Source organism: Artemia franciscana, chromosome 7 (genome assembly GCF_032884065.1).
Source record: "Artemia franciscana chromosome 7, ASM3288406v1, whole genome shotgun sequence".
NCBI classification, from domain to species: Eukaryota; Metazoa; Arthropoda; class Branchiopoda; order Anostraca; family Artemiidae; genus Artemia; species Artemia franciscana.
In genome coordinates this window covers 52786461-52806205 of record NC_088869.1, presented here as the reverse complement: position 1 = coordinate 52806205, position 19745 = coordinate 52786461, and the positions used below count along the sequence as shown (strand labels likewise).

At 36.0% G+C, this 19745-nt stretch overlaps 1 protein-coding gene and 1 long non-coding RNA gene across 2 annotated transcripts in view; both read right to left on the bottom strand.

Annotated features, from left to right (window-relative positions):
- LOC136029454 (uncharacterized) overlaps positions 1-7245 on the bottom strand; it is a 53399-nt gene extending 46154 nt beyond the window's left edge. The window contains exon 1 of the long non-coding RNA XR_010618050.1: positions 7120-7245. This is a non-coding gene — a long non-coding RNA (uncharacterized LOC136029454). The remainder of the gene's footprint in view (positions 1-7119) is intronic.
- A 6812-nt stretch (positions 7246-14057) lies between these two features.
- LOC136029450 (general transcription and DNA repair factor IIH helicase subunit XPD-like) overlaps positions 14058-19745 on the bottom strand; it is a 69549-nt gene continuing 63861 nt past the window's right edge. Inside the window, exons 14-15 of the mRNA XM_065707862.1 lie at positions 19393-19491; positions 14058-14274 (exon numbers count right to left, since the gene is read on the bottom strand). Of these exons, the coding sequence (XP_065563934.1) occupies positions 14137-14274; positions 19393-19491 (237 nt within the window). The 3' untranslated portion in view covers positions 14058-14136. The remainder of the gene's footprint in view (positions 14275-19392; positions 19492-19745) is intronic.

Here is a 19745-nt window from a genome sequence, read left to right as displayed (position 1 = left end):
TAAACAAGAGACAAAACGACCAAGATTAAAACAGAATTGAGTAAACGCATCAAAAGAAATATCATCATGGTAATCAGTCGGAAAATAACAATTAATTAAAACTATGTTTGAAAAACTACAAGCTAAATTTTTTTTATCAATTGCTAGAACAGTTGCATTAAGAGACTTGGGTAAAATAGTAGCTAAAACACCGGAGGGACGCCCACCAGTCGGTATAGCGGGAACAGCAAAAATATCATGCTGAGTAGACAAACTAGAAAGCAGATTCAACAAATGGTCAAGGAGATGGTGTTCTTGAAGACATAATAACGATGATTTTTCATTCAAAAAACTATGAAGTACAAGTAATTTACCTAACACACCATTTGTATTAAAGGACGTAACACGAAGTAATACATTCATTTACAAAACTTCTTTAAAATCGGACACCTAAAGCTGTAAACTGGATGATCATTCGAGGCACAACTGGCGCATTTAATTGGCGTTTGACATGGGGAGTCTTTAGTCGAAATGTGATTACCGCTACATCGGGCACATTTGAAACATTCAGATTAACATTGATTTTGAACATGGTTAAAACTTTGACATTTAAAACAACGCCTAGGCTAAATACTATCACGCTCCACTCGAAAAAGCTCAAAGCCGAATTTGATGCCATGTGTGATGTAAAAATGCAGGTATTCTTCTGTTTGAAAAATAACTCTTACAGTTTGCAATTTTCCTAGCCGATTAAACTCGATTATACCCGGAAAGTCCAATGCGTAGATACTAACATCAAAATCAATGTCCACATTCCTGATAATTCCAAAAATAGCTTTCGATAGCTTCGATGCATCTTGACATGGTACCGATACCATAACACTATCCTTAGTCGCTTTAACATAACGATATTTGCCCACCCTGTCTTATCAAATTCTTTCTTGCGGCAGACAGGATCTTTCAGTAGGAGAGCGGGTGGGTTTTTTTTTATCACTATGGTCTCTAATGGGACAGTCTTTAGTGGGAGAGGCGGTCATTCATGGTGGGGCACAGTGGGGGGATTGAGATCAAGATCATTGCCAGGTCTTATTGTTTTCTCCAAATTAGATTCGATACGCTCAATAGAAGACAGTATTTTTTCAAGCTTTCGGGAATAGTCATAAACAAGTTTATTAAGCCGGTCGCTGATGTCAGGCTTTAATACTGGGCATTCATTAAAGCTCCGTGGGACGATTACAGGCCAAAAGAACTGTTTCTAATCAAGTTCTATGATAACACACATTATGCCCGAGGCAGTAGTCTTTTCAGCTGTTTTTTCTCTCCTTTCCTGCAATCTACCAGCTTTACGGCACAGACATGCGCGCAGCGTTTTTGCTACATTCAAATCCTCTAAACGATAGAATCCTGCCATTGCGCTAGATATTTCATCAACACTTATTCTGGCTTTCAGTGAATAAAGAGGGAAGAATAATATCGAATTAGCTGCGACATGCGAAGTTCCTGTCTCTGACACAAAAGTCTTATCAAAATCGCATGCATTGAGTGGCTGGCTTGTGACGTTAGATATATTGTCACTTGGAATTACTTCAGTGGAATGGTTATTTAGTCTTGAAATAGACTAGACTGACCAGGTCCACGCCTCGACTGCATGAATTTTCAGCTACATAATTAGTCTTAGCAGGAATGGATTTTTGACTGCTGATTATCGGGGATACACAGGGAGATGCAAGAGATGCAAGATTCATGAACTTCATAGTTATTTGAACAGATTAAGCAAATCCAATTCGGTTTTTCTTTACGCTCAGTTGGGGAAATGCCTGCACACTGTGGGTGGAACATCTCGAGACATTTTGTGCATTGCTGGGTGATCCCCTTGCCACAAGACCAACCACAACCAGGACAAATAAATATTGACATTTCTCACTCCTTAGGTCTGGGGTTAAATAAGCAAAGCCAAAAAAATCACCTTTAGCGCTCCATTAAGCTTATAATGCAATAAAATCCTTCAGGTTAAACTTGCAACACAGTACGTCTATGCGATACGGACACTCAGATCTTCAAAGCCAAAGGGGTGTGTGACTATCCCCCGTTAACAGAATATAGTCGAGCGAAAAATCAATTTATTCAATTCAGATCAAATCAGATACACTAATCCGCTCTTACAGTTATATAACTTTAGTCACACTAAAGTAGACCAATTTTACTCACAGTTCATAAATATCCAATTCAAACCAAATCCTTTTACTTTGAACTCTAAATCAATATAATCCAGTTATTTGAGATGTTCTCACTTTGAAAGCTAGTTCAGTACTGTCCACAAATATTGTGGACATATTTTTTGTGCAAAATAAAAGATCGCATTTATTTGACACTATTCGGCCATTGAAGACTCCTTAGGATAAGCAGAAACCACGTTGAAAATAGTCATGTATTGTAGGCTAGTGTTATGTATTTATATTTACGCTGATAATATAATATATTCTAATATATTTATTATAGTATAATATATTACAATATGGATGCTAAGTGGAGAATAGCTCCCCAACTATTACGGATATATTTATTGTGCGAAGTAAAAGATCACACTTATTCAACACTATTAGGCTGCTGAAGACTCTTTAGGATAAGCAGGGACCACATTGAAAATAGTTGTTTAGCGTATTCTAGTTTTATGCACTATCGAGTGCTAAGTTTTATGTTGTCATTGTTGAATAAGTTCTAAATAATATTTTACTAAAGGATGTCGGGTGGACGGAAAGGGGTATTGTTGTTCATATGGACGGAAATTCTACGTTACTTTCGATTTTCTATGCGGTTGAAGCCATCGCAACCTCTACCATAGGGCTGTCTGATGTCTAAATACATTGTATATATGTTAATGTGAATGATTTCTGGATAACGTCAGCATTCACCGATCAATATCAGACAATCCTTTTTATCTACTTAAATTCAATTAGCTTTGTGAGTCAGCTCAGCTTTTTGAGTTAGGTTAGATTATGTAAGTTTAAGTTAGGTTAAATTTGGTTATAAATATAACAAATGGGTTAAAAACAAAGCCCAATCTAACGAAACCTAATCTAACCTAACTTGTCATCATTCAACCTTGCATTCAACTGAAAAAGCTGCCTGTCAATGCTGACTAAATCCAAGGAGAAAAAAAAAAGGTATTTCGCACACTCACCAGTGAATGTCAACATTCACCAATTTCGGACATTCGCGGTAACATATATATGTTAAAAGACATCGAAACACTGTATATAAATAGGAAAAGAGAGACATTACCATTTACAATTGGGTAAAACAAAGCTCCTGATGGTATTTGCCACCCCACAAAAAAATTTTCCGGTTAGGCTCATTTTCTGGACTGGTGAGGCCCCCTCCTCTCCTCTCGTCTTTTCAACCTTTGTAATTGTTGGCATGTGAATTTAATATTATACGCTTTGTAGAGAAACATTGTTGCCATAGGAGCGAACCTATGCCCCCCTTTAGCCCCAGTAATAAAGGTGTAGACCAAAAATATTCTCGGAAGTCAATAGAAATGACATATCAGTTTCCAAAGCCCCTCACTTACCTTCCCAAAAACTCATTCTATATCTATAAATTAAAAAAGAAAAACAAGCTTTTTTACTGCAAGTAAGGAGAAACATTAAAACTTAAAACGAATAGAAATTATTCCGTATATGAAAAGGGTTGTCCCCTCCTCAGCAGCTGACTCTTTACGCTTAAGTTTGAAGCTTAAGTATTTTTTATTGTTTTAAAAAGTAGAATTGTGACAAAGAGTCAAACTTTAGCGTAGGAACGGGGCGTTGAGGAGGTGACAACCCCTTTTTTATACAGAATAATTTCTGTTCGTCTTAAGTTTTAATGTTGCTCCTTACTTGCAGTAAAAAAAGCATGTTTTCTTATTTAATTTATAGATATAGAATGAGTTTTTGGGAAGGTAAGTGAGGGACTTTGGAAACTGATATGCAATTTTTAACTTGCAGTTAAAAAAACTTGTTTTTTTATTTACTTTCTGAAAGTTTTTTAATTAATGCATGTTTTGATTTTGGCTCAACGCACATGAATAAATAAAACGAAATTCGCATATTAATTCTTTTTTTTACTAAGTGGCTATCTCATAGTTTTTATCGGACGATTTTGATAAAAAAAAGGGGTGGGGGAGGAGGCCTAGCTGCCCTCTGATTTTTGGCTACTTAAAAATGCAACTAGAGTTTTTTATAAACATTTTTGTTAGTAATAAACAAACGCACCTTACGAATTTACTTACGTAATGAACTTCTATATTTGTGTATTTTTTTTACGTATCTGAGGGTGTTCGACCCCTCGTCAATACCTTGCTCTTTACACCAAAGCTTAAATTTTGTCTCAAATCTATATAAATGACCACTGAATCACAAAGACCGTAGAATAAATTGTTGAAATCACTAAAAATATTTTAGCGTAAAGAGCAAGGTATTGTGGAAGACGAACCCCCTTATATACGTAATATTTTATGTTCGTTTTAAGTTTTAATGCTGCTCGTTACTTCCAGTTGAAAAAATTATTTATTTTCTCATTGTTTTTTTTAATAATGCTAGAAAATCCTACACCCCCTTCATGGAAATTCTCTTCCCTCATGATAAATTCCTCCATGGAAAGAATATCCAACGTAACCTCCTCCCCCGAACCACGCCCACCCCAAAGCGAGAAAACCCCACTGAAAACCATTACTATATGTAAACAATGGTCAAAGTTTGTCGCCCTTCCCCCAGGGACTGTGGGGGATTAAGTCGTCCCGAAAGACATAGACTATTGTGAAAAGAATGGTTATCTCAAAATTTTGATCCAGTGACTTTGGGGGAAAAATATGTATGGGAAGGGACCTAGATGCCCTCCAATTTTTTGTCACTTGAAAAGGGGACTAGAACTTTCAATTTCCGTCAGAATGAGCCTTCTTGTGACGTTCTAGGACCCCTAGGTCGATATGACCATCCATGGAAAAAAAAAAACAAAGAAATAAACGCTCATCCGTGATCGGTCTTCTGGCAAAAATACAAAATTCCACATTTTTGTAGATAGGAGCTTGAACCTTCTACAGTAGGGTTCTCTAATACATTGAATCTGATGGTGTGATTTTCTTTAAGATACAATGACTTTTAGGGGGTGTTTCCCCCTGTTTTCTGAAGTAAGGCAAATTTTCTCAGGCTCCTAAGTTTTAATGGGCAAAATTAAACTCGATGAAACTTATATATGTAAAATCAGCATGAAAATAAAATTCTTTTGATGTATATTGGTATCCAAATTCTGTTTTCAGAGTTTCGGTTACTATTGAGCCTTGTCGCTCCTTACTACAGTTCGTTAGCACGAAATGTTTGATTCTATGAAAAGTATATAATTCTATGAAATATAGAGCAAATCAATACAGTTAAATAAAGCATTAAAATAAATATCAGGGAGATGAGATGACTCTCCCTGAAGGGAGATGACCGATTAATTCTCCTCCCCCCCCGGATAGCTTTCTGTATTTATTTGAAGACTCGAGGAGAACAGGCGATTTAGGCCTTGATATGTGCTCCTTTTATCCACCCCCTCCTCGCCTACACAATGACTCACCGCCCTTCCTTCTAGTAGCTGGTGCCCCATTATACATCACTAAGAATAATTTCATGAGTCCATGGGGCAAGATCGTAGTTTGGTGCCACCAAATGGAATAAAACAACACTTTCCCGGGATGGAATCTTCTGATCAATGAAAAAGGGCACCAGCTGAAAAAAAAAGAAAAAAAAAGGAAAAAAAAAGACACATCGATGATAGTTCTTCGTTGTCGGTAAAAACAAATCAGAAAGCGTAAAAATAACATTATGGAAAATACTATTGACAAAGGAAATTTTTCTTTGAATTTGCAATTAATAGTAAAATAAAATGACATTTGAAGATTTACTGTAGAAATAACGTACCTGACTCAAGCAGAAGCCTTCTTGGGTCTAAGCTACAAATAGTAGAATAAAGGGACGGCAAATTTACCCAACCAAACTCACCCCCACATACAAGGGTCTCAACCCCACGATTCAATACCGCAGCTCCAGTCCACAGCTCTCTGCCTGTATAAAAAGTTTCGAACTATAAATAGTTTAGTTGCATTTGATTCTGCTTTGGAGGCAAAGATCAGAACTTGAGGATTCTAAAACAAAGCACGGTATGTACAGTTCATTATCCACTAGTCCGATTTTACCATAAATTGCAAGTAAGACCCAGTTTCCACCATAAATTGCATTCACAATTTTATATTGTCGATAAGGTTATATTTATTCTGAAAGATCAATGAAAGTTAGTATGTAATTTAAAATTAAGAACACTGTGCTATTAAATAAAATATTGCGAAATACTTCAAGTTTTTTTCTGTTTCATCAAAGGTATTCAATCAAACAGTTCCTGGTGACAAACTGTAGTAAGGGAACTAAAAAAATGGAATTTTGATACCAATAGTTACATCAAATGAAGTGCATTTGCATGCTAATATTAAATATATAAGTTTCATGAAGTTTAGTCTCACCCATCAAAAGTTACCCGACTAGCGATGGACCATGTTTTTTATTACGAAGTACTTGGACTATAATCATGCTTTGACTACAAATATACCCTAAAAACTTGAAGCCCTATAGGAAAGACATAAATCAAAAGACACCAAGTACACATTTAAAAAATGTCAAATAGTTTCAACAAGAATCATTTGTAACACTTTCCGAGTCTCTTGACTACATATTTGAGGCTAATGTTGAAATATATAGCCTACATCCAGAGTTGAAACCCGTCAAGTGCACACGGGCGAAATGTCATACCTGGGGGAAACCACGCGAATATTTTTAATCTGTGTGGTTAGGGGGTCAAAAAAGGGGTCCCTAGGTCCGCACCCTCTAATAAAAGCTGTACTACTTTCGAATCATGATAGTTCGGGAATAACTAGAGAGCGGTCCCAAACTAGGAACAGTCCTAATAACTAGGAAAAGGGACAAACTAGGGAAGCATTTATTGTTAATTATTAGAACTAATATCGTAGAATAGCTGTGATGCAAACAAATTATGATATTAGCAAAAAAAAAAAAAAAATAGAAATCCCAAACCAATAAACAATAACTATATTTCTACAAATGGGCTTACTTTCAACTAGAGCTGGTAATGAAGGATCTCCGAGCTTGATTATCACAAATTCGACATAAAAACTATACTACAAGAAAAAACTAGTTCAAATTTTAAAAATAGCATATGATCCACCTGAAAGCCATTATCTAAGAACTGTTTGGGTAGTTGAATTTGAATCTGAGACTTGTAGGTAATAAAACAACTTCCCAACGGCAGAAGTCTCCGACAAAACACACCCCCATATACAAGGATCTCAACCCCAGGGTTCAATACCACAGCTCCCACCCACAGCTCTCTGCCTGTATTAATAGTTTCGAACTATAAATAGTTTAGTTGCATTTGATTCTGCTTTGGAAGCAAAGATCAGAACATGAGGATCCTAAAACAAAGCAAGGTATGTACAGTTCATTATCCACAAAGGACTCGGTTTCCACTACAAATTGTATTCATAATTTTATATTTTTGGTAAGGTTATATTTATTCTGAAAGATCAATGGAAGTTAGTATGTAATTTCAAATTAAAAGCACTTTGCTATTTAATAAAATATTGCGAAATACTTCAATTTTTTTCTGCGTCATCAAAGGTATTCAATCAAACAGTTCTTGGTAACGAACTGTAGTTAGGAAGGACCCGGCTTAATAGTAACTGAAACTCTAAAAATTTTAAGAATTCTAATACCAAGAGCTACATCGAAAGAATCGCATTTGTATGCTAATTTTAAATTTATAAGTTTCATCAAGTTTAGTTTTACCCATCAAAAGTTACAAGTCTGAGATTATGGATGCGTGTTTAGTTTTTTCCCCATGGGTGATCGCATCCACTGACTGATCCTAGAATGTCGCGAGAAGGTTCATTCTAACGGAAATTAAAAGTTATAGTGTCCTTTTTAATTGAAAAAAAAAATTGGTGGACACATAGGCCCCCTCCAACGCTCATTTTCCCCAAAGTAACCGGATTAAGGTTTTGAGATAACCACTTTGTTCAGGATAGTCGAAAATCCAATAATTATGTCTTTTGGGAAAACTTAATCCCCGAAAGTCCCCAGGGGAGGTGCTGCAAGTTATAAACTTGGACCATTATTTACATATAGTATTGGTGATTGGGAAGTATACAGACGTTTTCAGGGGGATTTTCCGTGTTGAGCGGGGGTTCCGGGGGAGGGGGTTACGTGGGAGGATCTTTCCATGGAGGAATTTATCATGAGGGAAGGTAATTTCAATGAAGGGCCGCAGGATTTTCTAGTATTATAAAAAAAAACAATGAGAAAATAAATAAAAGAAAACTTTTCTTCAATTTTTTTTTCAAAATTATCACATGTATAAGGGGTTCGTCTCCTCCATAATACCTCGCTCTTTGAGCTAAAGTATTCTTAGTAATTTCAATTGTTTATCTACGGCCTTTGTGATTCAGGGATCATTTTTAAAGAACTGGGACAAAATTCAAGCTTTAGTGTAAAGAGCGAGGTGTTGATGAGGGGGAGAAACCCCTCATATATGTAATAAAAGTATACAATTATAGAAGTTCGTTACGTAAGTTAATTAGTAAGTTACGGATATTTATTACTAATAAAAATGTTTGTAAAAATATAAAATTTCTAGTTGCCGTTTTAGGTAACCAAAAATTGAAGAGCAACTAGGCCTCCTCCTCCACCCCCTTTTTTTATCAAAATCGTCCAATTAAAACTATGAGAATGCCATTTAGTCCCAAAAAATTAATATTCAAATTTTGTTTAAATTATTCATGTGCGGTGAGCCAAAATCTAAAAACGAATTAATTCAAAAACGTTCTAAAATTAAATAAAAAACAAGTTTTTTTAACTGCAAAAAAAGAGCGACATTAAAACTTAAAAAGAACAGAAATTATTTCGTATATGAAAGGGGTTGTGCCCACCTCAACGCCTCGTTCTTTACGCTAAAGTTAATTATTGTTTTAACAAGAGCCGAGAGCTCATATGACACTTGTGGCGAGGTCGGAAGAGCTAAGAGCACTAGCAAAGTTCTAAGAATCAACTGATTAATTTAGAAGCAAAATCAGAGGCTTAATGCCGGTTGGGATTTAAAATGAGAGCTCTGAGACACGAGGTCCTTCTAAACATCAAAATTCATTAAGATCCGATATCACCCATTCGTAAGTTAAAAATATCTTATTTTTATAATTTTTACTCTCCATTCAGCCCCCAGGATGGTCGAATTGGAGAAAACGACTGTTATCAAGTCAATTTGTGCAGGTCCCTAACACGCCTACCAATTTTCATCGTCCTAGCACGTCCAGAAGCACTGGACTCGCTAAAGCACTGGACTCCCCCCAACTCTCCCAAAGAGAGCAGATCCATTCCGGTTACGTCAATCTCGTATCTACAACATGAGCTTATTCTTCCCACCAAGCTTCATCCCGATCTCTCCACTCTAAGCGTTTTCCAAAATTTCCGGTTTCCCCCTCCAACTCCCCCCAATGTCACCAGATTTGGTCATGATTTAAAATAAGAGCTCTGAAACATGAGTTCCATTTAAATAGCGAATTTCATAAAGATCCGGTCACCCATTCGTAAGTTAAAAATACCTCAATTTTTCTAATTTTTGCGAATTGACTCCCCCAAAGAGAGCGGATCCAGTCCGGTTATTACAATCACGTATCTAGGACTCTTGCTTATTCTTCCCACTCGGTTTCGTCCTGATTTCCCCACTCTAAGCGTTTTCCACGATTTCCCGTTTGTCCCTCCAACTCCCCCAATAACACCTGATACGATTGGGATTCAAATAAGAGCTCTGAGACACGACGTCCTTCTTAATATCAAATTTCATTAAGATCCGATCATCCCTTTATAAGTTGAAAATACCTCATTATTCCTCTCCCTCCTGCCCCCAGACGGTCGAATCGGGGAGAAGACTGTTATTAAGTCAATTTGTGCAGGTCCTTGAAAGACCTACCAATTTTCATCGTCCTAGCACATCCAGAAGCACCGAACTCGCCAAAGCACTGGGAATCCCCCCCAAATTCCCCCAAAGAGATCGGATCCGTTTATTTCAATCACGTATCTAGAACTTGTGCTTATTCTTCCCATCAAGTTTCATCCAGATCTCCCCACTCTATGTGTTTTCAAAGATTTCCGTTTCCCCTCTCCACCACCCTGTCCCCAGATCCAATTCAAATTGAAAATGGAGCATCTCAGATGTGAGATCTTTCTATATATAAAGTTTCATTAAGATTCGATCACCCATTCGTAAGATAAAGATACTTCAATTTTCACGATTTCTCATCCCTCCAGCCCGCCTCCAGATGTTCGAATCGGGGAAACGACTGTTATCAAATCAATTTGTGAAGGTCACTGACACGCCTACCAATTTTCATCGTCCTAGCACGTTCAGAAACACCAAACTCGCCAAAGCACTGAAAATCTCCCCCCCCCCAACTCCCCTAAAGAGAGTGAATCCGTTCTGGTTATATCAATCACTTATCTTTGTCCTTATTCTTCCCACCAAGTTTCATCCCGATCTCTCCACTCTAAGTGTTTTCCAATATTTCTCGTTTCCCCATCCAACTCCCCCCAATGTTACCGGACCCGGTCGGAATTTAAAATAAGAGCTCTGAGTTAGGAGATCCTTCTAAATATCAAACTTCAGTAGGATCCGATTACCTGTTCCTAAGTTAAAAATACTTTATTTTTTCTAATTTTTCCGAATTAACCAAAACCCCCCTCCAAATCCCCCAAAGAAAGTAAATCCGTTTTGGGTATGTCAATCACGTATCGAGGACTTGTGCTTATTCTGCTCACCAAGTTTCATCCCAATCTCTCCACTCTAAGCGTTTTCCGGTTTCCCCCTCCAGCTCGCCCCAATGTCACGGGACCCGGTAGGGATTTGAAATCAAAGCTCTGATACGATCGCCCGTTCGTAAGTTAAAAATACTTCATTTTACCGAATTAACCGGCCAAGATGGTCGAATCGGGGAAGCGACTATTTCTAATTTAATCTGGTCTGGTCCCTAATACGGCTGCCAACTCTCATCGTCCTTGCTTATCTGGAAGTGCCCGAACTAGCAAAACCGGAACCGACAGACAGACAGAAATTGCGATTGCTATGTCATTTGATAAATACCAAGTGCCATAAAAAGTAGAGTTGTGAGAAAGAGTCAAACTTTTGCGCAGAAAGCGGGGCGTTGAGGAGGACACAACCCCTTTCATATACGTAATAATTTCTGTTCGTTTTAAATTTTAATTTAAAAAGCTTCTTACTTGCAGTTAAAAAAAGTTTTTTTTTTTTATTCAATCTCTATCTAAGTTAATGTTTGTAAATACAAAGATAAGCCTAACGTTCAAGATGAGTGCTGTAGAGCCAAACACAGTTTGCAGCTATCTTTTCACTCAAGATTTAGTAACTGCCTAAATCAGCAATCGCTCAAATAAAATCTCAAAATACCTTGCTGTTCCAAACTTTTCAGTTTTGGAGCAGCCTTTGGCGAAATGGAGTTGGGCATAATTTTCTAAAAATCCTCCAAGTTATCTTGCTTTACTGAGCAGCGAAGGTGTATAGGGAGTTGAAACCATCTCTCCAAGTGGTTAAGAGATATGTGCGCAATCAAACAGTTCGTGGTAACAAACTGTAGTAAGCAGCGACCCGGCTCAATAGAAACCAAAACTCTAAAAAATGGAATTTTTATACCAACAGCTACATCAAAAGAATCAGATTTTAATGCTGATTTTAAATATATAAGTTTCATTTAGTCTTACTCATCAAAAGTTACGAGCCTGAGAAGATTTGCCTTCTTTTAGAAAATAAGGGGAAACACTCCCTAAAAGTCATAGAATCATAACGAAAATCACACCATCAGATTCAGCGTATCAGAGAACCCAATTGTAGAAGTTTCAAGCTCCTATCTACAAAAATGTGGAATTTTGAATTTTTTGCCAGAAGGCAGATCACGGATGCGTGTTTATTTGTTTTTTTTTCCCCAGGGGTGATGTATCGACCCAGTGGTCCTAGATTGCTGCAAGAGGGCTCATTCTAACGGAAATTAAAGGTTCTAGTGCCCTTTTTAAGTGACCAAAAAAATTGGGGGGCACCGAGGCCCCCTCCCACGCTAATTATTTTTCCAATGTCAACGGATCAAAATCCTGAGATAGCCATTTTATTCAGCGTAGTCGAAAAACCTTATAACTATGTCTTTGGGGACGACTTACTCCCCCACAGTCCCCGTGGGAGGGGCTGCAAGTTACAAACGTTGACCAGTGCTTACATATAGTAATGGTTATTGGGAAGTGTACAGACGTTTTCAGGGGGATTTTTTGGTTGGGGGGAGGGGTTAAGAAGAGGGGGATATGTTGGGGGAACTTTCAATCGAGGAATTTGTCATGTGGGAAGAAAATTTCCATGAAGGGAGCGCAGGATTTTCTAGCATTATTTAAAAAATACAATGAAAAAATAAATATGAAAAAGTTTTTTCAACTGGAAGTAAGGAGCAGCATTAAAACTTAAAACGAACAGAAATTATTACGCATATGAGGGGCTCACCTCCTCCTAATACCTCGCTCTTTACGCTAAAGTATTTTTAGTAATTTCAACTATTTATTCTACGGCTTTTATGATTCAGGGATCATTCTTAATGAATTGGGACAGAATTTAAGCTTTAGTGTAAAGAGCGAGGTACTGACGTGGGGGTGAACCCCTATATATATGTAACAAAAACATGAGAATACAAAGTTCGTTACGTAAGCTAATTTATAAGTTGCGTATATCTTTTGCTAATAAAAACATTCGTAAAAAATTAAAAGTTCTAGTTACTTTTTAAAGTAACCGAAAAATCGGAGGGCAACTAGGCGTCCTCCCCAAACAGAAATTACTTCGTATATGAAAGGGGCTGCTTCCTCATCAACGCCCCGCTCTTTACGCTAAAGTTTTTTACTGTTTTAAAAAGAAGAGCTGAGAGAAAGAGTCAAACTTTAGCATAAAGAGCGGGGCGTTGATGAGGAAGCAGCCCCTTTCATATACGAAGTAATTTCTGTTCGTTTTAAGTTTTAATGTCACTCCTTACTTTCAGTTAAAAAAACTTGTTTTTTCTTTTATTTAATATCATATAAGGGCAAACATTATTTAATCCTAGAAAAATAGTCTTAATAGTAATAATAGATGATTCAATAATTTTTAATAAGTAATAAAAAAAAAATATTTGACCTTAGACCAAATTATTTTCCTAAGTAATCTAATCTTTTTACAATGGGTAATTTGACAAAACATAAAACGTAGCATTTTAGTCTAAAAATATTTAGCTGATGTTCAAAACTTTGTACCTCTCTTTTACGGACTCACTTGAAGTAATTCAGAAGGACGGGCGTGGGGGGGGGGGGGGCGGGTGGAGGATTTGATGAAGTGCTAGATCGTCGCTCTTTCAGACAGTGTCGGAAGCATAGTAATAATATCAGTTTCAGTAACGGGCTTGATAGAGGGTAGGCCTACTTCCTTCAGTTTTATGAGAAAATATTATTAGTAAATCACTTAACTATCAGAGGGAACTTTTCAATACACTATTTTCTTGCTTCTTATAACAAATTTATACACTAGATAGTTTGTTCAAATGTCCAACTTTGCGAAAAATCGATTTAGTGTTTAAAATACATGAATCTAATAATTGCTTGTATGACTGGCCCGATTTTCTGAAGCCTTTCGAAAGCTGTCCCCCCCAAAAATTCCTCCACCACGCGTCCATTTCCATATTTTATACAACTTCTAATTCTCAAAAATTTTAAGGTCAATTCAATTAAAAAACAGTTTTAACAGGAGCATTACAAAATTATTTATCTAAACCAAATCTCATCGGAAATCAACCAATTCTACTTTTGTAATTAACATACAAACCTTTCTTTTAGAAATATCCATCAGAAGCATAAAAAATTCAATTAAAAAAAATAATTGAAATGAAATAAATAATAGAATATAGTCCACTAAAACAGAAAACACAGAAATGCCGGAAACTGCAGACATAAATTTTGGATAAAAATATATAAAAAAATCAAGAAAACGTTAACACATATTCAAGACACTTCAAGCAGCATGAGATCGTTGAACGACTCGTTTTTGAAATTCTTCACTTCTCAGCTTTTCAACAGTAAGTAAGGACACGCCAAGCTGATCTTCACGGGTGAAAGGCTGTGCCATCTGTCTGAGCCAGCGGCGAGCAATCTAAAAAGACAAGACAGGTCAATAGCAAGAATCTACAAACATCTTTGGTTTTCTTGTTTCATAAGACCATATATCTTATTCAATTGCTTTAGCTTCATTTCTCTGGCTCTTTTTCCCTACTGCAAACAATTTTGGCTGTATTTTTTCCTCTTTTTTTATTGGAACCTATGTCTTAATTTTATGTATAAATTAATTTTACTATTTACTTCTGGCTTTTTGTACATTACTTGACATAAATTTCGTTAGTTCTTAAACTTTTTGTGTTTATGTAAAAAGATGCAATATTGAAAGAAACAAGAAAAGAAAAGAGTCCACGAAGAAACCAGAGAACCCAGTAAAAAAAAAAAAAAAGATAAATGAAGCAGTAAACAAATTAATGAAAATTACTAACTAGCGTACCCCCCCCCCATGGAAATTTCTCCCCAAATGTAAAATGTAGCATCCAAACGAAATTGTAGACAAATTAAAAGAATGACGAAAAACGTATAACTGTACATAAGCTTTTATGAAGGAGGGACATAGGCTATTAGGTCGGGGGGTAGAGATTCCAGATGCCTAGAAGAGTACATTTCAATGCCCAATATGTCTAAGTCTTCATGAACATTCCGATAAATATAGAAAGAGGCATGGGGGGCGATTAATCTACCATCTCTTTTTATTTAGACTTAGCCTGAATAAGGGTGTTGCACGTCAATACATCCCTTCTTATTGCAGGCAAGTACTTCCGACATTTATTTTGAAGCTTTATTCAACTAAACAAGTTTACTTCATATTCCATCAAATTATACAACAATGATGTGTAAGCGCGCATCTATAAAAGTGCTATCTCTGTTGCAACAATCTTTTTCCATGAAGCATAAAATGTTATTCACAGGTTAAAAGGCACAGAGATGAGATGGAAAAGGTAAGATATGGCATCATGAGCTTTGCCAGGAAATTTCTTGGGAGGGGGGCATGTTCTACCAGGAGCTCTGTTTTCAGCGATGGAAGTAAAATACTGTTAAGAAATTATTCAAGAAAAATTTTGTACAAAAAGGTGGCTCAAAAAGGGCCTATTTTTTTCCGATTGGTCTAAAACTTACATAAAATCTTGGCTAAGAGAGCCCAATGCAGAAGGGAAATAGGAAAATATTGCTTCTTGTCAAGATGCAGCCTAAAAAGAGCCAGAAAGGTGCCAAAAACTTTTCCCGTCCACTTCAAATGGAAGGGGCTATTTTAGAAACTTGGGAAGGGGCTCATTCAATTGGAAATCGAAAGTCCTTGTTTACTTTTTAAAGGTCGAAAGTTACTGGAGGGCAATCAGCTCCCCTTCCAGTTCCTTTTCAGCTGTTTGGTCCTTTTCCAATCCGTATGATATTGAATCAAAATTTCGAGTCAAAAACTCCGAAATACCTGATAAGTTTGCTTTCGGGTTGATAACATCACCCCAGCCCCACTGTTGGCTTAACTTGCTATTATAAATTAACCCCCAGAAACACGAAAAAATGTAAAAATAAATACTAGAGTATATCCTATACCATATATTCTGCTTATATTTCCGAATACTGTTAGATATTCAAAAATGCCTTCTTTTCTTTATAATTTTTATTTGTCATGCTTTATCTGTGACTGCCCAATGTTACATGTGGGGGTAATTTTCCGCGGGGGATGGGTTCCGGGGTTAACTTTGGAGTTGGGGAATTCTACGGGAGGAATACACCTAGCACCAACTTATATCAGCCATAGTGTCTATATTAGTTAATACCTAGCAAGAAAAAAGTACACGTCTATTAGTTAGTCATTATTAAGTTTAGTAACTAAATGGTAAGTAAATTAGGAAAAAAAAAAATCCTAAATTGGTAAATTAAAGTAAATGATTAATAAATTTGGATAAAGTAATACTAAATTAAAGTAGTAGTAAAGTATACAGTAAAGTAGTAGTAAATTGTAAAGTAAATTAGTACCATTAGTAAGTAAATGCTGATTCTATATATGTTTTGTTAAGAAGATTACCTTATTATTACCAGATTCAAAAATTTTATCTCAAATTTCTTTCAAAGATTACTGGTGTTTATGGACATTTAGTATTAATTTATTTAGCAAAACGCCGGTTTCTAGTAGCATCTTCTGTCCCATTGACATCGAAATAAAAGCGTTTTCGAACAGTTCATGGTAACGACCCGGCTCAATAGTAACCAAAACTCTACAAAATGGAGTCTTACCCATCAAAAGTTACAAGCCTGAGGAAATTTGCGTTATTTTAGAAAATGGGGAAAACATCCCCTAAAAGTCATAGAATCTAAAGTCATAGTCATAAAATCACACCATCCGATTCAGCGTATCGGAGAACCCTACTGTAGAAGTTTCAAGCTCCTATGTACAAAAATGTGAAATTTTGTATTTTTTTTCCCAGAAGGCAGATGACGGATGCGTGTCTATTTGTTTGTTTGTTTTTGTTGTTTTTTTCCCCAGGGGTGATCTTATCGACCCACTTGTCCTAAAATGATGCGAGAGGGCTCATTCTAACGGAAATGAAAAGTTCTAGTGCTCTTTTTAAGTAACCAAAAAAATTAGAGGGCACTTAGGCCCCCTCTCACGCTAATTATTTCCCCAAAGTCAACGGATCAAAATTCTGAGATAGCCATTTTATTCAGCGTAGTCGAAAAAACTTATAACTATGTCTTTCGGGGCGACTTACTCCCCCACAGTCCCCATGGGAGGGGCTACAAGTTACAAACTTTGACCAGTGCTTACATATAGTAATGGTTATTGGGAAGTTTACATGCGTTTTCAGGAGGATTTTTGGTTGGGGGGGGGAGGGGTTGAGAAGAGGGGGATATGCTGCGGGAAATTTCCATCGAGGATTTACTCAGGATTTACTAGCATTATTTAAAGAAAAAGAAAAATAAATATGAAAAGTTTTTTTCAGCTGGAAGTAAGGAGCAGCATTAAAACTTAAAACTAACAGAAATTATTACCCATATGAGGAGTTCACCTCCTCCTAATACCCCGCTCTTTAAGCTAAAGTATTTTTAGTAATTTCAACTATCTATTCTACGGCTTTTGTGATTCAGGGGTCATTCTTAATGAATTGGGACAAAATTTAAGCTTTAGTGTAAAGAGGGAGGTACTGACGAGGGGGCGAACTCCCTCATATATGTAATAAAATCATGAGAATACAAAGGTTCTTTGCGTAAGCTAATATATAAGTTACGTATATCTTTTACTAATAAAAAGATTCGTGCAAAATTAAAAGTTCTAGTTGTCTTTTTAATTTATTAAAAAATCAGAGGGCAACTAGGCTTCCTCCCCCGCTCTTTTTTTTTCTCAAAATCATTCGATCAAAACTATGAGAAAGCCATTTAGCCAAATTTCGTTGTAATTATTCCTCTGCGGAGAGCCAAAATCAAAACATGCATTGATTCAAAAACTTTCAGAAATTAAATAAAAAAAAAACAAGTTTTTTTTTAACTGAAAGCAAGGAGCGACATTAAAACTTAAAACGAACAGAAATTACTTCGTATATGAAAGGAGCTTCTTCCTCATCAACGCACCGCTCTTTACGCTAAAGTTTTTTACTGTTTTAAAAACAAGAGTTGAGAGAAAGAGTCAAACTTTAGCGTAAAGAGCGGCACGTTGATGAGAAAGCAGCATCTTTCATATACGAAGTAATTTCTGTTCGTTTTAAGTTTTAATGTCGCTCCTTACTTTCAGTTAAAAAAAATTGTCGTTTATTTAATTACCCCCGGATCCATCTTAGGTCTATTCATATCTAATAACTAACATATCTGAACATTTTTCTGTTGATTGTTTCAGAATTATAAAGTTTTTGAGCAGCACTGCATTTTCGTCCAAATTGTCACTTTGAACCGCGAAAATAAATAAGTAAGACTGTTGAATGTAGCCCAGATTTTATTCCACTTAAATTCAACCATTAACGGTCCGTTGATTAACGATAACGATAAGTAATTTGTCGAATTTAACGCAGATTTTATTCCTTACAAACTCAACCATTAACGATCTGTTGACTCCCAAAGACAACTGCACCTTCAAAGGAATGCTACACCATCTTACAGCGTTTGGTGAAAAAGGTTTTTACCCTTTTTTGACGATTTTTTACCCATGTCAATTTACTGTTTAATTTGCCAACTGCTCCTCATAAAATTTGTAAAACTGCACACAGAGGTCTCTTCCATTAAAAATTGAATACCTGATTTTATCTATTTATTTTTCTAAAGACATATATGGCTGTGTAAGTTTCCATCTAACCAATTCAAACAAATTAGATTCCATTTTCACTGTCATTGGTACTATAAAGAAGAATCTGAAAATCTGCTTTAATATAATCCAAAAATTATTTGATTTTTGGACACTTAATTTTCAATCTATTCCACACCAGACATGTTTACAGTAGATAGCATCTTTTATCCTTGTAATTTCCTAATTCAGTCTGTTCATATATAGAAAAAAAAGAACCTCCCGTTAGATTTGGAGAATATCCTTTTTTGTATCTTCTTTAGAAAAATTGAATAATCCTTTGTTTAAAAAAAAAAACTCTTGTATTATACAAAAAAAAAAAAAATTGTTTTAGAACACCAGGAGAAAGTTTTTGCTTTAAAACACTAAAAGAAGTATAGATATTTGAAAATACTGAAACCAGAAAGCACAGCATACGTCACCTTGTTTCTGATCCAAACTTGATGGAAGAAAATGTGACTGATGGAAAGCTAAATTATTAAAATGTAAGCAAAACTAAGACATTAAAACAAAAGCAAACAACTTTTTTTTTTTTAATATTCATATATAAGTAGCTTAGCTGGCAGATCGGCTGCATCATACCTACTCAAATAAGGAGAGGGGCGAATTAAATATGCCAGCCTAAAAATGAACATTTAGGGGGGTTTGTAACCTTTTCCCTTGAATTTGGACATTTGTAGAACTTAGATTAAATCCATAAGCCAAACAACAGTGAGAAAATAATATGTTTTTTTCTTGTGTCTACTTATGGGTTTGAATATGAATGAGCCAATTAAGTACATTTTAGAACAGTGTTTGTCAAATTGGCTTTTAAAGAAAATGTTTTCAGTAATCAAAATTCTTTCAATCCTCTGTAAAACAGCTAAGTTTTTTTTTAATTACCTGAATAGCCTCTTCGGTCGAGAGATTAGAAACGGCATCCCTAAGGTACTCTTGAATCCATCTTGGGAGCTTGTTCTTTTTGTCTGAGCGGGAAAATCTCTGAAAAAGGAATAATTTGCTGAAAAGACCAAATTAAAGTTGAATATATCAATCAAATTACTTGAGACACATCGGCGATCAAACCCGTATTACGAGAAGCGTTTCTTTTCAAATCTCAGGAAAAATCATATCAGTATGTACGCGTTTGGATATGTAATGTTCATCTATCTATGTAAAATAAAATGCGTGTCTGTATGTACCCTTGTATGCACTAATACCCTGTTCGTCCGATCACCAGAAACTTTAAGAAGTTG